General features: G+C 41.4%; 1 protein-coding gene across 2 annotated transcripts in view; it reads left to right on the top strand.

Moving 5' to 3' along the window:
* Positions 1–11165: 11165 nt before the first annotated feature.
* Positions 11166–18251, top strand: part of FRMD3 (FERM domain containing 3) — a 133982-nt gene continuing 126896 nt past the window's right edge. Inside the window, exons 1-2 of one of the 2 annotated variants that reach the window (XM_074533088.1) lie at positions 11166–11272; positions 11363–11659. In XM_074533088.1, coding sequence (XP_074389189.1) covers positions 11195–11272; positions 11363–11659 — 375 coding nt within the window. In that variant the 5' untranslated portion in view covers positions 11166–11194. The other variant, XM_074533089.1, reaches the window with a different exon arrangement.

Below are 18251 nucleotides of genomic sequence, written 5' to 3'. Positions count from 1 at the left end.
AGAAAAACAATAATTTCTGCAGTGCTTTTATTATTAAGTGCACATTTGTACCCATTGAATTCTGTATTACCCTTTGATGATGAAGGTCTGCCTTTGGAATTTATTTAAGGCATCAGCTATGCAGTGACTAATGCCATTTTAGTATTTATTAAAGCCTTGATCCAGTCATATTTTTAAATCACTGAATTACCTGGTGGGTAAGGCTGGGCAGGACCACTGGTGGGGTCACCTGAACCCTCCGGCTCAGGCAGGACCCCGTAGAGCACATTAGGATTCTGTCTAGGCTGCTTTTGATTATCTCCAGTGAGGGAGACTCCACAACCTCACTGGGCATCCTGTTCCAGTGCTTGGTCACCTGCACAGTAACAAAGTGCTTCCTGATGTTTGAATGGAACTTCCTGTGTTTCAGTCTGTCCCAGTGCCTCTTGTCCTATTGCTCAGCACCATCCAGCAGAGTCTGGATCCATCCTGTTGATACACTCCCTTCAGATACTGATAAACACTGATGAGATCCCCTCTCAGCTGTCTTTTTTCGAGGCTGAACAGGACCAGGTACCTCAGCCTTTCCACGTAAGAATGACCTAGTCCCTCAATCATCTTTGTAGCCCTTTGCTGGATCTGCTTCAGGAGCTGCATGACTCTCTTGTTCTGTAAAGCCTAGAACCAGACATGGCACTCCAGATGTGGCCTCACCAGAGAAGAAGGGCAAGACTGCGGAAAATTGTGAAAATTTTCTTATATAGCAAGTATTCTTGCTATTACTGTGTATATAAATATGACCTAGCAATATTTTCAAAGCTCTGCAAGGATCAAACGCAGTGATGCTGCCGAACAGCGTTGAAGTTCACCTGTGCAGTGGAGAAGCATCTGCTGCACCTGTAAGAGCTACTCCACCCAGTGACGGTGGCTTCAGGAGATCACAATGTGTGCCCCCTTCATATTTTTTACATCAATCAAACCTTGGAATAAATTCTCAGAACATACATTAAGTCTCCCAGTCTGCATGAAATTTTAGTCCTTTGCATGGCACTCCAAATAACATTATGAATGATACATGTATCTCTTTTTTTTAATTGTTACCTGTCTCTGACCATTTAATTGAGATCTGGAATTTCATATACCTATTTCACATACCTATTAAGAAATTCTTAATGAAGACCAGAACCTTCAACATTATTAAGCTGTTACTGAATCAGGCCAGTTCTCAGATTACTAACAGACTACAATGATTTCTTTAAGGCGCCATGAGACTGGATACATATTTTGCTGTAGTAGGTTATGATTGTGCTAAAGTAATTGAATTTGCTTACATCTTTTTCATTTGTTGGCTTATCAATTATGAGACAGGAAAAATGCTTAATTTGGATGAGAGTTCCTGGGAGATCCAAATAAACAAGCTCAAAAATACCAGCGGTCACTTTGACCCTGGAAGCATCACAATTGCTACTTGCATTCCCAAAATTAGAACTTTTAATTGCTCTGTCACAGTAATTCCTCAGATTTTGCTAACATGAAGAGCAACTGACTACCCTGCCTACAGTGCACACTCAATGTCTTTTGTTGTAACCAGCTTTAACAAGCTTCACTCTTTAATACCTTTTCATCCTTAATATCCCCACATTTTGCTAAAAGAGCCATGTTAGACTGGTGTGATGTTACCTAATAGCTATTTTATATCCTTTTTGTGCAGGAAGTTGTGCCAGGGGTTCTCTTTTACTAAATCCCAGGAAAACATAACATTAACATGCACTGGCAGAGTTTGCATGCGCTGTACGGACAGCAGTGTGCTCTGCAGATGCTGCTGCAGGAAGGAGAACAAGATCTGGAGAAAGCTGATTGAATTGTGCAAACACTAGAGCCTATAGGCAATGTGAAGCAGGCGATTACATTCAGACTTTCTGCTTGTGTGGCTGATCTGATTTGTGCAGATATAATTCATGTTTCTAGTCAACTGGAGAGATGACTGGATAAGACTCAGCCAAATGGTTGACTTAACAGCATCAGTTACGCATTTAAGATATGCTTAAGATGTAGATCCAATAAAATATGTGGATTGTTTTCATGTGAGGGAGGATTTTCCTTTCACTCTGTTGTAGTCATAGAACTATTAAATATTTTTACACTTACTATTTCTTTAATAACATGGAAGAGTTTCATATTAGTCTTCATCATTTAGTGATATATATACATCCTAGGAAATTTGTCCCGATGCTTATTCTTTAAAGATCTTTTCCTGGAGGTGGCATGGGTGCCTTCTCCTTATAATTTAAATTTATTTTTATTTCTAATGTTGTGAGAATGTAGAACTTGATTCCGAATCTCTGATGTAGCTGTATAAAAAATCTTGCATGGTGTCATGAGTTCCAGAGTACATTCACTTAGCTGAAATATGGAATGTAGAGGTCATCTGATGTTTTATTTATTTTATTTAGTAATAGGTGAAATTACAATATAATGGTGAAGGATAAATATTCTAGAATGAAAAGCCAAAAACCTCAAGAATACCTTCCAGAAAACCCATCAAGTACTTCTCAGCCCCAAAAGAATTTTCCAGATACTGTACTTTTAAATACTTTTTAAAATGGCAAGTGGTATATTTTATGGCTATTGGGAGTATTTTCAGTGTCTTTCTGAGCCTTTCTGGTTTGACTAATTGACTAATATTGAATTTATGGAATTCAGTAAAACTTCATCTTCTTCTTGAATTAGCTGCTTAATTTTAGAGAAGGGTAACATGAAATATGAATGAGAGAATTAATTTTTCTGGAGTTATTTCTATTTGCCTTCACTATATCTATCTCCTTCCTGTGGATACTCAGAAATGTCTGTTTTATTCAGAATATTGCCAAATTCAAGGTAGAAAAAAACATTCCCATGATAATTCCTAATGGAAACTTATCGCAGTATAAAAGGTGAACTACTGTAAAACTGCACAGGCCTCTTAAAGCTTTCCAGGGGCATCCATTGTCATGGACATCTGCTTCTTATAAAAGTGAGGACTCAGATACATTAGTAATCTGAGCTTCCTTAATCTTAAGGGGAGTAACACTGTTCTTCAAGCAGCTAAGGCCCAAATTTATGGAGTCATTTTAGGGGTTCAAATCAAATCCTGAATATGCATTGATAGCATATCCAAGGCAGAGGGTGTTAATACAATATGTTGACTCTGAGGAGAGTAGCTGAAAGAAGCTCTACTGTGGTGTTCTGTTGGTCACAGTTAGTCCTCATTGTGAAGTAAGTAATCATCAAATTACAGGTTTGTTGATTGGAACCTTACCAACAATTTTCAGAATTTGTCCTATGCTATGCAAAGTCAGTCAATATATTGTCTGAAGTTCTTTCTCAGGAGGATTTAGTGCATAATGGCTTTCTGCACCCACCAGAATTTGCCAGTACTGAGGAAAAAAAATCATCAATTTGGTAAATGAGCCAAAGTTTCAGACATTTGGGGTGAGTAAATCAAACTAAAGCTGTTAAATGTTTTTAAAATCACGTTAAGTATTTTTATGTATTAACTCATCCCCTTTTTTAATACTGAAACTCAGAGCTGATTTTCACAAAATAAAAAAAGAACATTGTAAATAACTCTTCTTATTTTTCCAGTCTGCAGTACAAACACAAACAAACAAATAAATAGGTAAGAGGGAATGGGAGCAGCTTTTCTTTGTTGCTTGTGACACAAGTTTGTTCTCAGTTTGGTTCCAAGTCTGTAGGAATGACAAAATCTTCTGAGCCTAGTTATAGGTAAAAGAGGAATGCAGTTCTTCATACCATACTACAATCTGATCATGTTGTAGCTCACTAATTTCTGTACAGAGAAGCCTATGAACACATTTATCTAAAGTTTAAATACATATAGCTCTAAACAGAGAAGCTATTGTTAAATGATTTAAATTTTCCTAACAACAGCAAAGGAAATGCTATGATTTGCTTGTAACAGCTAGCTGATTGACTTTCAATAAAATTGATGTAGATAAGAAACGGAAAATTACTTGGGTTTTTTACATGGCTGTTCCTTAGATTTTGAAAAATTTTCATTTTATGGACTTGATTTGATTTGTGTAATCATATTTAATTCTTTCAATAACAACTCAGGTTTGCATATACATTCTACCAATTTTGTATAATAAATCTCAGTGTTTTACCACATAAAAATTTCTTCATGTGATGTGACCAAAATCAGTGGATTAGCATAAATACTCCAGAGAAGTGCTCAAAAAAGCAAAATTGTTTGAAACACTTAGTTTATAATATAAAATTTTATTTATTTGCCATGTGGAGAGTATAAAACATGTGAACATTACAATAATTTCAGTCCAGTGTAGCAATAGAGCTGCAGTAGTGTGACCCAAAAGTGACGGGGAGAGGCAGGGTGTTATGTGTGACACTCAGAGCACAGCTCAGGAAAATACATGGATTTTTCTGCCTGGGTGTGGAAGGCTGATAGCAGAGGTAGTGCACAGCTACTGCTTGCAAGCCACAGTCACATACAGTCAGGAATAATTTCAGTGTTACTGTAGGAAAAAACTGGAAATAAAGAAGACCACAGAGTTACAGAAAGACTATTTTCTTTATTCTCCTCAAAAAGAAATCAGGCGGAGCTGAAAAGAGCATCTGGGAGAGTTTTACTGTTTCTATTCCACTCCATGTGAGAATAACAGTTGCTTCTACAGGAGTATTTTGTTGCTTTAAAGATTCTGGCCTCCACTGGAAGAACAGGTTTTGCAACAGATTAATTATTTTATCTTCTCATCTTGCACTTGTCTCGTAAGACCCAGGATGGAAAAGTTATGCAGTCTATATTTCAACATCACTTACAATACCAATAGTGTGTGCTGATGTAGAACCATTAATTTTGGAAGCACTCAAAGCATTAGTAAGATGGAGCCACCCACTGGCTTTATAAAGTGTCAGGGAGAATATGAACCTTAAAATGCTGCTTCTGCAAGCAGGTAATAAGATTACTATTTCTGAGCTTTTTCTATTGAGGGCTTTTGAAGTATGCTGTCTTAGTGTCTCTAATGAATTTTAGTTAGTCCACACCTCTTCCCTGGGTAGCCCAGCCTCCATTCTGTGATCACTTACAAGAACGCTTAAGCTCTTACACCACAGAGTCCTTCATGCTCAAGGAGGTCCAACAACAAGGTTTGTTGCAACTTCAAATCCTGTCCATATTAGCTTTTACATAATTGAAAGAGCCAGACCAATAAAAGCAGCAGTCTGTACACTGATTTGGAAAGCAATTAATGACAGAAGCCAGAAGCTATAGAGGGAGATGTATCAGAAACTGAATATTGTTGCATATTATTATTTAAAAATCGTGGTGCTAATTACTTTAATAACAGATTCTGGATACAGATTAGATGCTGACAAGATGAACAAACTTGAAATACATGTTTTATATCATACATGTTTTTCCTGTAATACTTACTTTGTTCACAAAATGCACTGTGAGCCTGACATAATTTTGCAAAGCAGAAGTTTTATTTTGCTGGACTTTACCTTGATTTATGCAAATTAGACATGGTGTAAAATATTAATCCTCATATAGACCTCAATTTTGAGGACTATTCCTGGTTGGAAAAGTGCTATAAACACATTTGAAGTCAGACAACTGCCACTGCAGATAAATGATGTAAAATTGAAATCATATGATGGGAGTATTAAAAGGCAGAATAACCCTAAAAGAAGAAAAGGAACTATCAAACCAGCTGAAACTGGTCTACACACTTGGATATCTTTCAAAGTGCACGTGCAGCAGCCATGGAAACAGGATGTTGCTGCAAAAGAATTCTGTCCATGAGCATCCAAATTCCACCCAGTAGCAGAAAGAGTATAAAAGAATACACAGAAAGGTGTGTGCTCCTGTGTTTCTCTGTGTGCTCCTTAAGCAGGGCTTCTGGGCTGCTGAGAGCTCTTCAAAGCCTGACTGTGAATATTTTGCTGGACTGGTCACCCAGTAACTGATGCTAATGTAGTTTTTTATATATTTTATGATGACTTCTTGATTGTTACAGGAAGGACCAAATTTAATCCTACCTGCAATAATAATTTTGAAAAAATGTGGTTGGTTGCTGTAACATCAGATTGCATTTGAATTGGAGTCTTACTAAACAATTTAATTAGACAAATTCCATAAAAGGAAGAAAAGCTACAGATAGGCAATATCTATTTTCTCCAATTATCAACACTGTCTGCAAATATATCTCTACCTACTTAAAAAACCAAACTTCTTCATTGATCAGATTGCTGTATTTTCTGTGCATAAATATGGTCAGGAGAACAGAGCTGTGCTTTGTGGCTTGAACAAGAGTTAGAGAGTGCCTTTTTTTCAGGTTCCATTGGTATGGTAATTATTTTAAAAATTCATCATAGATTAAGGAGATATATGGATGTGGCAGCCACTCTGCATTCAGCATGAGACAATCAGGTTCTTCTAGGTACTGAATTAACTCTAGACCTCTGAAACCCCTGGTTGTGTCACGTGCAAAACCTGTAAATCTTTCGGCAGTGGTAGCTGCAGGGTTTCTCTGGGGCTGTTATCAAGCCTGTAAGAGTACTGCATGGATTGTGTGAAAGCAGCTAGAGAGAACCTGTAGTGAATGAAGTTTTTGGGAACAAACTTGGTCCTGAGAGCACTTCTTGGAGATGCAGCATGGGAAACAGAGAATACACTGCCTGCTGTAGTTTTCCAGAAAAGGATATTAGACTCATTGGATTAGAATTAGATTAGAATAACTGGATATATATTCCCTGAAAAGGGAAGAGCATATCAAAGAAGCATTTTGATCCTACTGATAAGAAAACTTCGCAAGTCCCAGGACTCAGTGAATCACAAGAATCATCTCACTGACTTTTACTTCAAACCAAAAAGCTAAAAGCTGACATTTGCCTTTTTGGTAGTTGTACTATGTAGATTAAAATCAATGCAAAGTTTGCTCCCATCAGCAAATTTCAAGTGTGGTATTGTGCAATCCAGTTTAACTCAGACAAATGCTGATTGGAGTTCGAGCTTCCAGATGACATCTGCAGGAAATTTGCTGAAAAGTTTGTACAGTAAATTCAACCCATCATTCTCTGCTGAAAGTGAGTTCTGTAATGTTCTTGGTATACTTTGTTCTGAATCTTTATAAGATTGCTAAACTTAAGCAGTGGAAGAAAATACCTACTTCTGACTCACCATTTCTCCCCGTGAAAGTTCTGGTTGGGGTGCACAAGTGCACCCAAGGGATGTGGAGGCCGACAGGACCGTCCATGCCATGCAGGTTGCAATACAGTCCTGCAGATTTCAATAACACTCCAGGTCTTTTCTACTGGGGCAGTTTTGAGCAAATATTACTGATAGCCCTGGACTTTTTAGTGGACTTTAGGATTGACAACTCCCTTTAGAGTACAAGCATGAAAATCCTGAGTCTTTTTATACTGCTGTCAAATAATGTAGCATTTTATGTATCTTGTTGCTTTCTCATTCATGCAATAAATATGTGATTTTTTAAACTGATTTTGTAATGCAAAAGAAAGTAGAAACCCTATGTGAATTCAAGGTTCACCTTCTGACTCAACTGTTCCCCCAGTGAACAGTAGAACTTTTGCTATTTAAATATATTTTTCTTTGCAATTTATGTATATTTTAATACTCTTAGGATTTTTTCAATATATGCATTAATATTTTATACACAGTTTTCAAGTTACTGGTGTAATATTTACATGTAAGAAACCTTTTCTTTCTAGATGCAAACCCCCTGGTTTTTTATTTTTTCAATTGTTTTTTTGATCTGAAGTGATTTTTTTAGACAACTACTTAAGACTGAAACAAAAGAGATGCCATATGTGTGGAATCTCTTACTTGTTTTCATATTTTGCATGCTGCCTGGTATGCCCAACCATTCAATTACCTCACTGCTAATTTCAGCTTAGTAACTGGATTTATTTTACAATCATACAGTGTGTGCCCTTGTGCCTTTGACACACAAAGGCATGCTTTCCTGACTACAGGAATCTACTCCCTGAGCTATTGATTCATTGCTAACTCAACCCTCACCTACCATTCTTTAGGACATGTTCTGGAGAAGCCTAATGCCCAGACCATCTCTCTTCATCTCAGATATTTAAGTTTTGGAGTTCCTAACACTATTGTAGAAGGGAACTGGGTAAAATCTAAACTGTCACAAACTTCACAAAAGGTGTCTGTTTACTTATGGCACCATGATCTCTGAGCAAAGGCTAATGGCTGTGCCCTGTGAGGGACCCATGGCCAAGGCAATGGGGAGGTGTGGGCCTTGGGGAAGGACCCCTCTGGGGACAGTGATTTGTATGCTTGGCCTACCCATGCTGGAACTCAAGGTCTGATGTCGTAGGAAGGAGACCAGGATTCCAGTTGGTTCATCACAGGTCCGACAGGTCCGATCCGGTTTATTGAAGAAAACATCAAACACTTATACCGCAAATAACAAACACTTATACAGCAAATAATAAGCTTATGAATATTCTGTAAGCCAAGCAATCTATTAGTTAAACTATACCATGAACTCTTCCTCATTCCTTAGGGGTTACATCTCTCTTTTCTCATGTCTCTTTCGCTGTTTGTTATCTTACTACAGCCAGGCCCAAGGACACGCTATCAACACAGGTGCAGGACTTGGAATTAGCCATGGTTTTGTACTCTTCCAGTCTTTAGCCAGCTAAATTCCCAACAGTCTGACCCACTGGCAGGCAGTGTTTATAGCCATAGCTGTTGTATTTATGGATTAATCTTCAAGTATTTTGAAAAAAACTCAAACAAATACAAATCAAATGTCTATGTATTTGGTTAGATTATAAACATTAATTGACAAAGCTTAAGTTGCTGTTACTATCAGCCACTGAAGGGAAAATCCTTGACAACTATATTCTGTAATTTAACTCCGTGCAGAATCATCCAGATATCAAAGCACCACTCAAGCTCATTAGTGCTCCCTGCTGTCCCACATAGTATCTGGCAGCAATTCCTAGGTAAGTAGGCTACTGTCCTTTAGGCCATCCACGTGCACTCATCCCAAAGCAAAGTCATTCAGACCAGTTAGGCAAAGAAAGAATGGAATGTGGCTATTGAATGGAGTAGTTCTGAGACTGATGGATCTAAAATGCATTTCAAGCATGTGTCTGCACACCACCATCCAGTTCTTGAAGGTGGCTTTACCAGGTATTGAAATCTCCTGCTAGAATTTCCAAGGTCTTTAGCAGTACAAAGCCAGGTGAGAGCTTCAATAAACACCTCAATAACATAACATGGTCTAACAGCAGTAGCTGATAACCTTCCCCTGAGTCAAAAGCCTATTCTGCAAGTTCAAGCAGCGTATTTTTTATATACTCCATCAGCTCAGCATTTTCTGGTAACTGAATTAAATTTATCTATGGGCTGCTTTGTGTTTTCCTGTATTTGCCATAGTGTTTTAAATGTCAGTTCCTCAAGTACCTGCCTTTTCAGGTAGTATTTCCGAATGCTAGCTATATACGGATGGTTTGGCCTCCAAGATCTGGCAAAAAAGGGTGCACTGTAATATGTTTTGAGGTAAGTTTGTGGGGTTTTTCTGCATAATTTATGATACTTAGAGAACTTTAAGAGACTTCTATTTGTAAGGAAAAAAAACAAACCTAGAATTCTTTTTGAAGAAGGTAGGGGAGGTAGTCCTAATATGTGATGCAAAATTCATCTGATGGATTACTTTGTGAAGTTGCAACTGGGCGGAGTGTTTGGTTTTCAACCAAAAATAACTTTCATTTCTTGGTTGGGTTTTTTTGGTTGTTCTTTGATTTTTTTTTCTCTAGGGTGGAGTATTTGGTTTTGATTGTTTTATTTATCTGATGTCTTCCTGTTAGATGGCTGCCACATTCTGTGCCATAAAAACTATTGCTGTAGTAGCTGAAACATAGAAATGGGTTCCGTGTCCCACAGATTTCTCAGGCACCTCAGGTCAACATGGCATCAGATATTAAAGAGGCAAATAAAGTGAAGAAAAAGACAGGAGTGGCCTGGTTTTACAACAGGCAAATAAAATTCTGCTGAGCTCTGTTCTCAGGCAGCTGTGCTGCTTGCTGCTGTTGGTACACACTAGCTCACACTTCTTGTGCTCACACTTTTTTGGGGCTGCAGATTTCATGTTGTAGTCATCACTGCTGCTGTAACTCTGAGAACTCCTGGAAAGCTCATCCCTCTCCATGTGGTCCTGAAGGTAAAGCAGAATCCCCTTCAGACAATGGTAGGCTCTGACCTGCTCACTAAATCTTCAACATTGGCTCAGCTCTCTCTTGTAATTCCCCTTTTGGGTGGAGAAAAGTGTGCTGCAGAGACTGAAGGAAAGCTAAAATACTTGGCTTAGAAAGAGAAGATTCCTTCTCTATGAGAAGCAGGAAAATCTGTGTCACCTGAGCGTCAATCTGCATGAGTCAATCTGCATGTGGGTTTAAATCCTGCTATTGAGTTCCCATGTTGCAGGACTGTAAGACATAAAGTGTATTATATTATTAATGAGTAGGTGTCCACATCTGGTGTCTCAGCTGATAAGGACCTTCTTCCATAACTTGTGGGCTGACTGTGGCTGCTGAGGTGAATAATCTATTTTAAATACTCACTGGTTTGCTTCACTATTCACTATGCAATTGAAAGCATTTATCATTTCAGAGAAGCATATATTTATAGCTTTTCTTTTATGTTCCACATTAAAGGGCTCTGCATATTTATTAGCTGATGGTAGTGAGCATTATATATTTCACATTTGTTTGTGGTTGCCTGTATTTAGCAGTCCAGCAAAAAGCCAAAGGAAGAGCTTACAGCAGTAGCAGCACTTATGCTCTTACACGGGATTTTCTAAAGAACAACACACTCACACAGAGCTATTTTCAAAATATGGACATTTAGAGGTAATCACAGACAACTGGGCAATAATAACTGAAATCTGTGATTGTCAGTGCTTCTTTTATATTTGTAAAAACTTCCAGTCGTGTCACATTTGCCCTGGCTGTTTTTCATTTCATATTTCAAAGGCAAGTGCTAATTTTTTAACACAGTATTGATCCCTGTTTCAAGGCTGGTTAAGTTTGGTGCTTGCTTTCTGCCAGCAAGGTTTTACACAAATGTTTTACACACCCTTTCGTGATGCAGAACATTATAGTGAAACCACTGGATGTTTTATTTTCTTTCCCACTTAGACAACAAATGGGGTATGACTGCTGCTCCCTAATGGGTATTTTTTTTTCCCTGAGGAAACAAGTTTCCAAGGCTTGCACTCTTACAGTAAGTTGTATTCTGTTTTCTTCTGTTTCATTAGGGTACACTCATCTTTGGTGAGGTTTCTTTACATGACTCTCTATATGTATTCCACAGGCTTCTCCTCCTGCCTCGGGCTGTGTTGGGATTCGCCGGAGGCATGGGCGGCCAGCCAGCCTGGGGACTCCTCTCCCCGCCAGCAGCCTGGGGGCTGTCCCCGTTTGCAGGGCATCGGGCATTCCCACGCGAGCACCAGTCGCCCAGGTGGGCTCAAAACCAGGCGAGGCACGCTCGTGGCGGCGAAGACAAACGATCGCGCTGTCCATTTCCCCCTGGGCGCTGCCAGCCCGACAGGAACGGAGCCGCGCAGGGCGCCCGCCCGGGACCGGTGGGGCGGAGAAGCGGGAGGAGCAGGTGAGGGCGGAGAGGTGCCCCCCCGGGCCGTGCCGTGCCGTGCCAAGCCGTGCCGGGGGCGGGCGCAGGAGGATGCTGAGGCCGGCCAGCGGAGCGCATCCTGACGCAGCGGCGGCCCGAGCCGCGGCGGGCGGGCGGATGGCGGGCGGCGGCGGAGCGCCGCGGGGCTGAGGGGTGGCGCTGCCGCCGCGCCTCTCCGCGCCGTGCCGTGCCGTGCCGTGGTCGGCCGGGCGCCTCTGCAGGCTGGCCCCCTGCGGCTGCCTGCGGGGCGGCAGCGGCGGGCGGGCTGCCGGGATGATCCGGTTCCGGAGCTCCAGCATCAGGTCGCTGAGCGCGGAGATGAAATGCACCGTGCGGCTGCTGGACGACTCCGAGATCTCCTGCCACATCCAGGTACCGGCGCGGAAAGGGGCGGCGGCGGCGGGGCGGCTCGGGGGGTGGCGGCTCGTGGGTCGCAGGGCCCGCGCGGCGGCTGGGTTGGGCTGGGCTGGGCTGGGCTCGGCTCGGGCTCGGTTGGGCTCGTGTCGGCTGGGCTGGGCTGGGCTGGGCTGGACTGGGCTCGGCTGGGCTGGGCTGGGCTGGGCTGGGCTGGGCTCGCCTCGGCTCGGCTCGGCTCGGCTCGGCTCGGCTCGGCTCGGCGCGGCGCGGCGCGGCCGCGGCGGGAGCTCCGCTCCCCGCACGCCCCGTTCTCGGCGGGCGCTCCGCGCACCTGCGGGGCGGCTCCGCAGCTGCTCCGCCGGCTCCTGGTGCTGCGCCACGGCGATGCCCTGCACGGCGCGGAGCCCGCCCGGCCGCTGCCGGAGCCGCGGGATCCGTCGGGCTCCGGCGCTCCCGGCACAGCGTCCCCGCAGGCGGGAGCAGCGCTCTGGGCTGCCGTGGCCCGGGCGAGCAGCGAGCAGGGAAACACCGGCGGCCGCATCCCCGTCCCGCGGGGGTAACGGGGCGCCCGCACGGCAGCGCAGGCTGCGGAGCCGATGTGCGGGAGGACTCGCTCTCCGACACCGGGAAAGCCCTTTGCTGGAAGCAAGGCCCGCGGCGTGCGGTGTCGGGAACCGCCGTTACCGAGATAGCGGGCAGAGTTCAAAATGAAGCTCTGCCCCCTCCTCCTCTTCATCTAAGACAAAAGATAACTTAGAGCAGGCTTTTCAGTGATAGTAGTTGCTGTGTGGTTAGGGGGGAAAAAAAAACAACAAAAACCAACTTTGCCGAAGTGCTTCTTCCTAATTACTTAGTCCCTCTTTCTTCCTTCAAGTATTAAGGATAGATGCAAACACTGAGGAGTCTGTGCCTTTGTGGTGTAGCAGCAATGTTTGTAATGCATGAAAGCAGGGGTATTTCAGTTGTTCTGACAGGAACTGTAACTCTGGTTACACTATGGAAGACTTAGAGATTCTTACAGATTTAACGGCAAGTGTGAAAATCAAGTTACCCTCTGAAATTTCCACAGTGTTCACAGAATAACAGAGATGAACTTGGCATCCAGATCAGAAGATGTGAGTGGCCTTTTAGGAAGATGTTTGTCACTCACAGTTGGTATTTCTGTCTCTCTGACAGAAAAAACTACATCTTTAAATCAAATTGGTAATCTTATGCTAAGACCATTATGGCTGAAAAACTCCAAGTGCCATGAAATGCAAGATTCATTTTTGCCGGGACCAAACTATGTTTTTGTTAGTTCTAACAGAGCTATTTAACACAGAATAGAGTAAAATAGTTCCAGCTGAAAAGGACCTAAAACAATCCCCTAGTCCAATTGCCTGACTTCTCTGGGGTTGACAAGAACATAAAGCCTGTTACTGAGGGCATTGCCCAAGTGTCTCTTTTTAAGGCATCAGTTCCAGGAAGCCTGCTCTAGTGTTTGACCATCCTCTTGGTAAATAAATGTTTCCTGATATTCAGTCTGAACCTCCCCTGATGCAGCTTTGAGCCATTCCTGTTCCATGCTGCTGGATGCCAGGAACACAGCAGCATTCCCTCTCCAGGCCCCCTGCCCAGGGAGCTGTACAGAGCAATGAGGTCACCCCTGAGCCTCCTTCTCTCCAGCCCAGACAGACCCAGAGCCCTCAGCCCCTCCTCACAGGATGTGCCTTCCAGCCCTTCCACCAGCTCTGTTGTCCTCCTCCGGACCATTCCAGGACCTCCTTCCCACCCTTCTCGGAGTGTGGGGCCCAGCCCTGCACACAGGACTCAGGGTGAGGGCACCAGGGCTGAATCCAGCAGGATGATCCCAGTCCCAGCTGGTGATGCTGTGTCTGCTGTCCCCCGGGATGGGGTTTGCCCTCCTGGCTGCCCGGGCACACACTGCTGGCTCACCCTGAGCTGCTGCCCACCAGTACCCAGAGCCCTTTGGCAGGCTGCTCCACACACACTCCTCTCCCAGTCCGTGGTTGCCTACTAGTTACTCTTGAACGGCGTGTGACCTGGAAGTAACAAGAAATCACTGAAAACATTTTGTACGCGTATCGTTCTAGTGCTCTCATTAGTGAAGAGTGTGGTTATAAGATTTATTGAGAAAGAAGCAGCATGGCCTTCAGAGTCTTTTCTTGAAGTTAATGGAAGCTTTGCAGAACTTATTTGGCACCTTTAAAAATTAGTCTCTTTAAGCAATCATAAATTTAAGGTCAGATTCTGAGACGATGTTTTGACAGTTCTTTGGGCTTGAAATATTCAATAGATTTATATATGCTGAGAGTATTCCCTTCAATGCCTACGGAGTAGAAAAATAGTTACTTTAACACTTTAGGTGTTGTATTAGGCAAGGTGGAGCAATGAGCTCAGAACAAGTTGTATGGTATTGCGTTGTTGTGGCTCATTCTGCAGGCAAGAGAAAAATCACTGTTGAAAATATTTTAACTATTAGATTTCTAAAGATAATTCTGAAGATTGAATTCTGTTATAATCTCATTTAGAACTTGTTTTCCTGTGTCTGTACACTGACAAAAGCATTTAAAATGTCGGACTAGCTCAGATTGTTTCTTTATCCTTCTGTGTGCACATAGCTTTTTAGACACTAGAATGAATTAATGAATCCCAAACCACTCAACTTTTTGTCTTTAGTCTCTTTGTCAGACCTGTATTTGAACTTCATAGTGTCATAGTGTGGACAAAACTTGCTAGGAGCTTTAGCAATACTAACTTTTTTTTTTTTTTTTTTTTTTTTTTTTTTTTTTTTTTTTTTTTTTTTTTTTTTAATGAAAGGAACTCCCACGTGCCAGATAGATCTATATGTGCATATTGATTGATGCGTGTTCACTGGGACAAAATGGCCCAGAGGATGTGCTGCTGGTTTAACAGTAGAGACGCCAGGGTTGTGCTGGCTGGAACATGTTGGACAGCTGTGTTTTGGTCATTAAGAGGATAAGAAATCCTAATTCTACAACACTGAGAAATGCCATCAGAGTCTCCTAAGGACACAGGATGCAGTAAGGAATGATGACTGAAATTCTTGCTGTTCAGGGAAAAGGGAGGGGAGATATGTAGATATATATATATATATATCTAGATGATGAGGTGTATAGGTATGATTTGATACAGTTTAGCACACCAAGTTTTACCAAACCTTACTTTTTCAAGTATATCTTTCCAGCAGTTGGCTTGTACATGTAGATTAGTATCACAGGAACCTGGTACCACTTCTGGGCAGAGGTGTATGCTAATTTGCAGATGCACTGTAGATCTTTGGCTCTACAAAATATGCAGCAAGAATTGTATGTTACTCGTCTATAACACTGGGTGTTTGTTTTAGGAAAAATAAGCGGGAGGAGATATACTTGAAAGCTGCATATGCACACGTGCGTATTTTTTTCCTTCTTCTGTAAATTTCAGTGTTTAGGTAGGAAAAGAAAATACATATTTCTTTTATTATTAAAGTTCTTTTAAAGTAGTGTTTCATCAGGCGAACAAGCTAATAAAGTTTGCTTTTGGAAATTACATTTTTTTAGCAAATAGTCTAGTGACAGCATATGGTGCAGTGTGGGGAGAATCAGAGAATCAGAAATGAATCATGCATTTTTAGACTCCAGCCAACTAGTTATCGAGTTGTGCAGCTGCCATGTGGGTCACCAAGTTGCTCAAGGCTAGGTTTGCAGCTCAAAGGTCGAGACTCAATGTGCCGTCCTCCTCATCTGAGAGACTTTGTGACTGCAAAACAGATGAAGTGGTGACAGACACAAGAACGGGCTAACTAATTCTTATGGTGATGTTTATTTTCCCATGTGAAGGTTTTTGTGTTTGTTTGATTTTTGTTTGTCTCTGTAGCTTGTAGTCAGACAGTCTTATAGCAGCAGTACGGTGAAGCGGCTGCGGCACAGCTGAAATGGAGAGGTTATGAAAAACAGCCTGAAGGGCCAGTGGCCACTGTCTGTTTCCATTTGCAAGAGAAAGAGGTGACCTGCTTGTGCAGCCTGCCTGATAAAGCACAGAACCAAGGTTTGAAAGAGGGCAATGGGGGAAGCAGGTCTTCAAAACTATTGGAAAGAGTCTGGAGCAGCAAGAAGACCTCCTTTCCGGAGGTATTAATGAGACACTTCTCTTCTGACTCAATGACATAATGTGTAAAAACTTCCAGTTTTGCTGACTTCAAGCAATAACTAAATGCAACAATTTAGCCTTTTAGTAGCAATGGCCTAGACCAAGTCTTGGTTTGACCCGTGACACTTGCTCACTCCTTAATCCAAGTTTTCTTTACTCCTTGAGATGTTCAGGTTCAGCTGTGTGCAACTGGAGATAAGTTTGGCACGACTGAAGCTTTTCCTCTCATTTGGAGTTTATTATTGAAAGATGAGATTTGTTGTCTGTGTGTTTATTTGTAAAAATACTGCATGACTGGGTCTTCTTGTGCCCCAGCACATGTGTAAAATTGTGTTGTAATGGGGCCTTTTAAATGTCACAGGTTTTGCTTTGAATGACCTTTCCTGTACAGAAATCTGTTTTGATATTCCCAAAAATATAATTTGGCTACAATACTGTTTTTTTTAATTGTATCTAAATAGTAATTTGATTGTTGCTTCAAAGAAAAAACTTGAATTTCTATGTGTGTCCAGATTTGAACAAGGAGAAAATGTTATTTTTAAAAAGTGGTTTAGGAATCAGGGAGAAAATATAGCAGAATAAAGCTTTGATTTACTCATGTTCTGTTCTTAGACCTTTTAACATTTTTTGCAGAATTTAAAATGAAGGTGATAAAATCTGAGAAAACTTACTTCCTTCTGCTGCTGATAGTTCAATAGTGTAGAATGGTCTTGTGCTTTGCTAATCTAATTTTGGGAGCAGCTTCTGTGCAGTTTGAATACTGCTGCCTGTACTTCAGCTAATAATTTATTTGCTTGACTCTTTTTTTTTTTCTAATTTTCTTTTAAATGTGACATACACTGTTCCGTCTAGTTCTTTTTGTAGCACATTGATCACTGAAAAAATGTCTGCTTGATTGATATTATCTGCTTGGTCTGTGTCTTACAGGCAAATGCTAAATTGAATAGAAATCTGCTAACCAGATAACACTATTTAAAATTCCCATCCCTCAATAAAATGTAAACTCCAAAAAAACATGCTGAAGCAGGCTGTGAAGTAAAAGAGCAGTGACCACAAGTCTCACTGTGAAGGTATGCTGAATGTCAATGAGTTAAAAAAAAATAAGTGGGAAAGGGAAGGCAGCATGAAAAGGGAAGGCAGAATGAAAATAGTGGAGAGGCCAGAGATGTAAAAAAGGCAGCAAATCATAGCTGTGGAAAGGGAGAGGTTAAGGGATTATGTAGACAGAAGGCAGGAGACTTAGTGAATTTATATTTATCCTGTAAGCGATGTCAGAAGCGTAACCAGCAAGCGCCTTGAGCTGCTGGATTGATACTACAGCGGTTCAAAATAGTAAGATGAGATAAGGAAGGAGATGCAGGTTAGGAAGAATTATTCTCTGTGTTCTGTTGACGCATTTTAGAAACTGCTCACTAGGGCTTGTATTCCTGTCTTCATGCTTGAGCCTCTAATTGTACAGTTACAGGGGGTACTCTTGGTGAGAGTTGTACATGAGAACACTCTCTAATGGAGCTACGCCTATGGGTTAAAGCTATTGCTATTGTAATTGCATGTGTTGGAATTTGTTTTTTGTTTTTATACATTAATAATTCTTAAAGATGTGCTCTTAGCTTCTTCCAAGACTGAAAAGGAAACAGGAATAGAGTGTGGTGCTAGAAGATTACTAGTGTGTTGGCAGTTTTTCATTGAAAAATAAGAAATTAATTCTCTTGATAGGTTTTAATTTGTGTTCCTGAAACTTGGTACTTGCTTAACATTAGTTTCCTTGTCTCTGATAAAGAAAAGGTGCATACCTATGTGTAATATTGCCATATTACTAACAATTCATAAACTCTGTTGTTCTCTCTTGCTATTTTTTAAGTGAAAATACTCACAAAGCTGGTTTATACAGGATTTTATCCAACATATACTAAACTGCAGATGAACAGCTTTACTGTTGGCTAAAGCTTATTAATGATAATATTTTTTCCCCACAATCTCATGCCGTCTGATTAATGACCAAAATCTAAAAATTTCCTGTCCTAAGACCATAATCTTGCCTTTAATTTTTAACTGCCTGCTT

Source organism: Zonotrichia albicollis, chromosome Z (assembly GCF_047830755.1).
Source record: "Zonotrichia albicollis isolate bZonAlb1 chromosome Z, bZonAlb1.hap1, whole genome shotgun sequence".
Lineage (NCBI taxonomy): Eukaryota > Metazoa > Chordata > Aves > Passeriformes > Passerellidae > Zonotrichia > Zonotrichia albicollis.
Note: the sequence above shows the minus strand (reverse complement) of the source record. Positions and strands in the feature narration are given on the sequence as shown.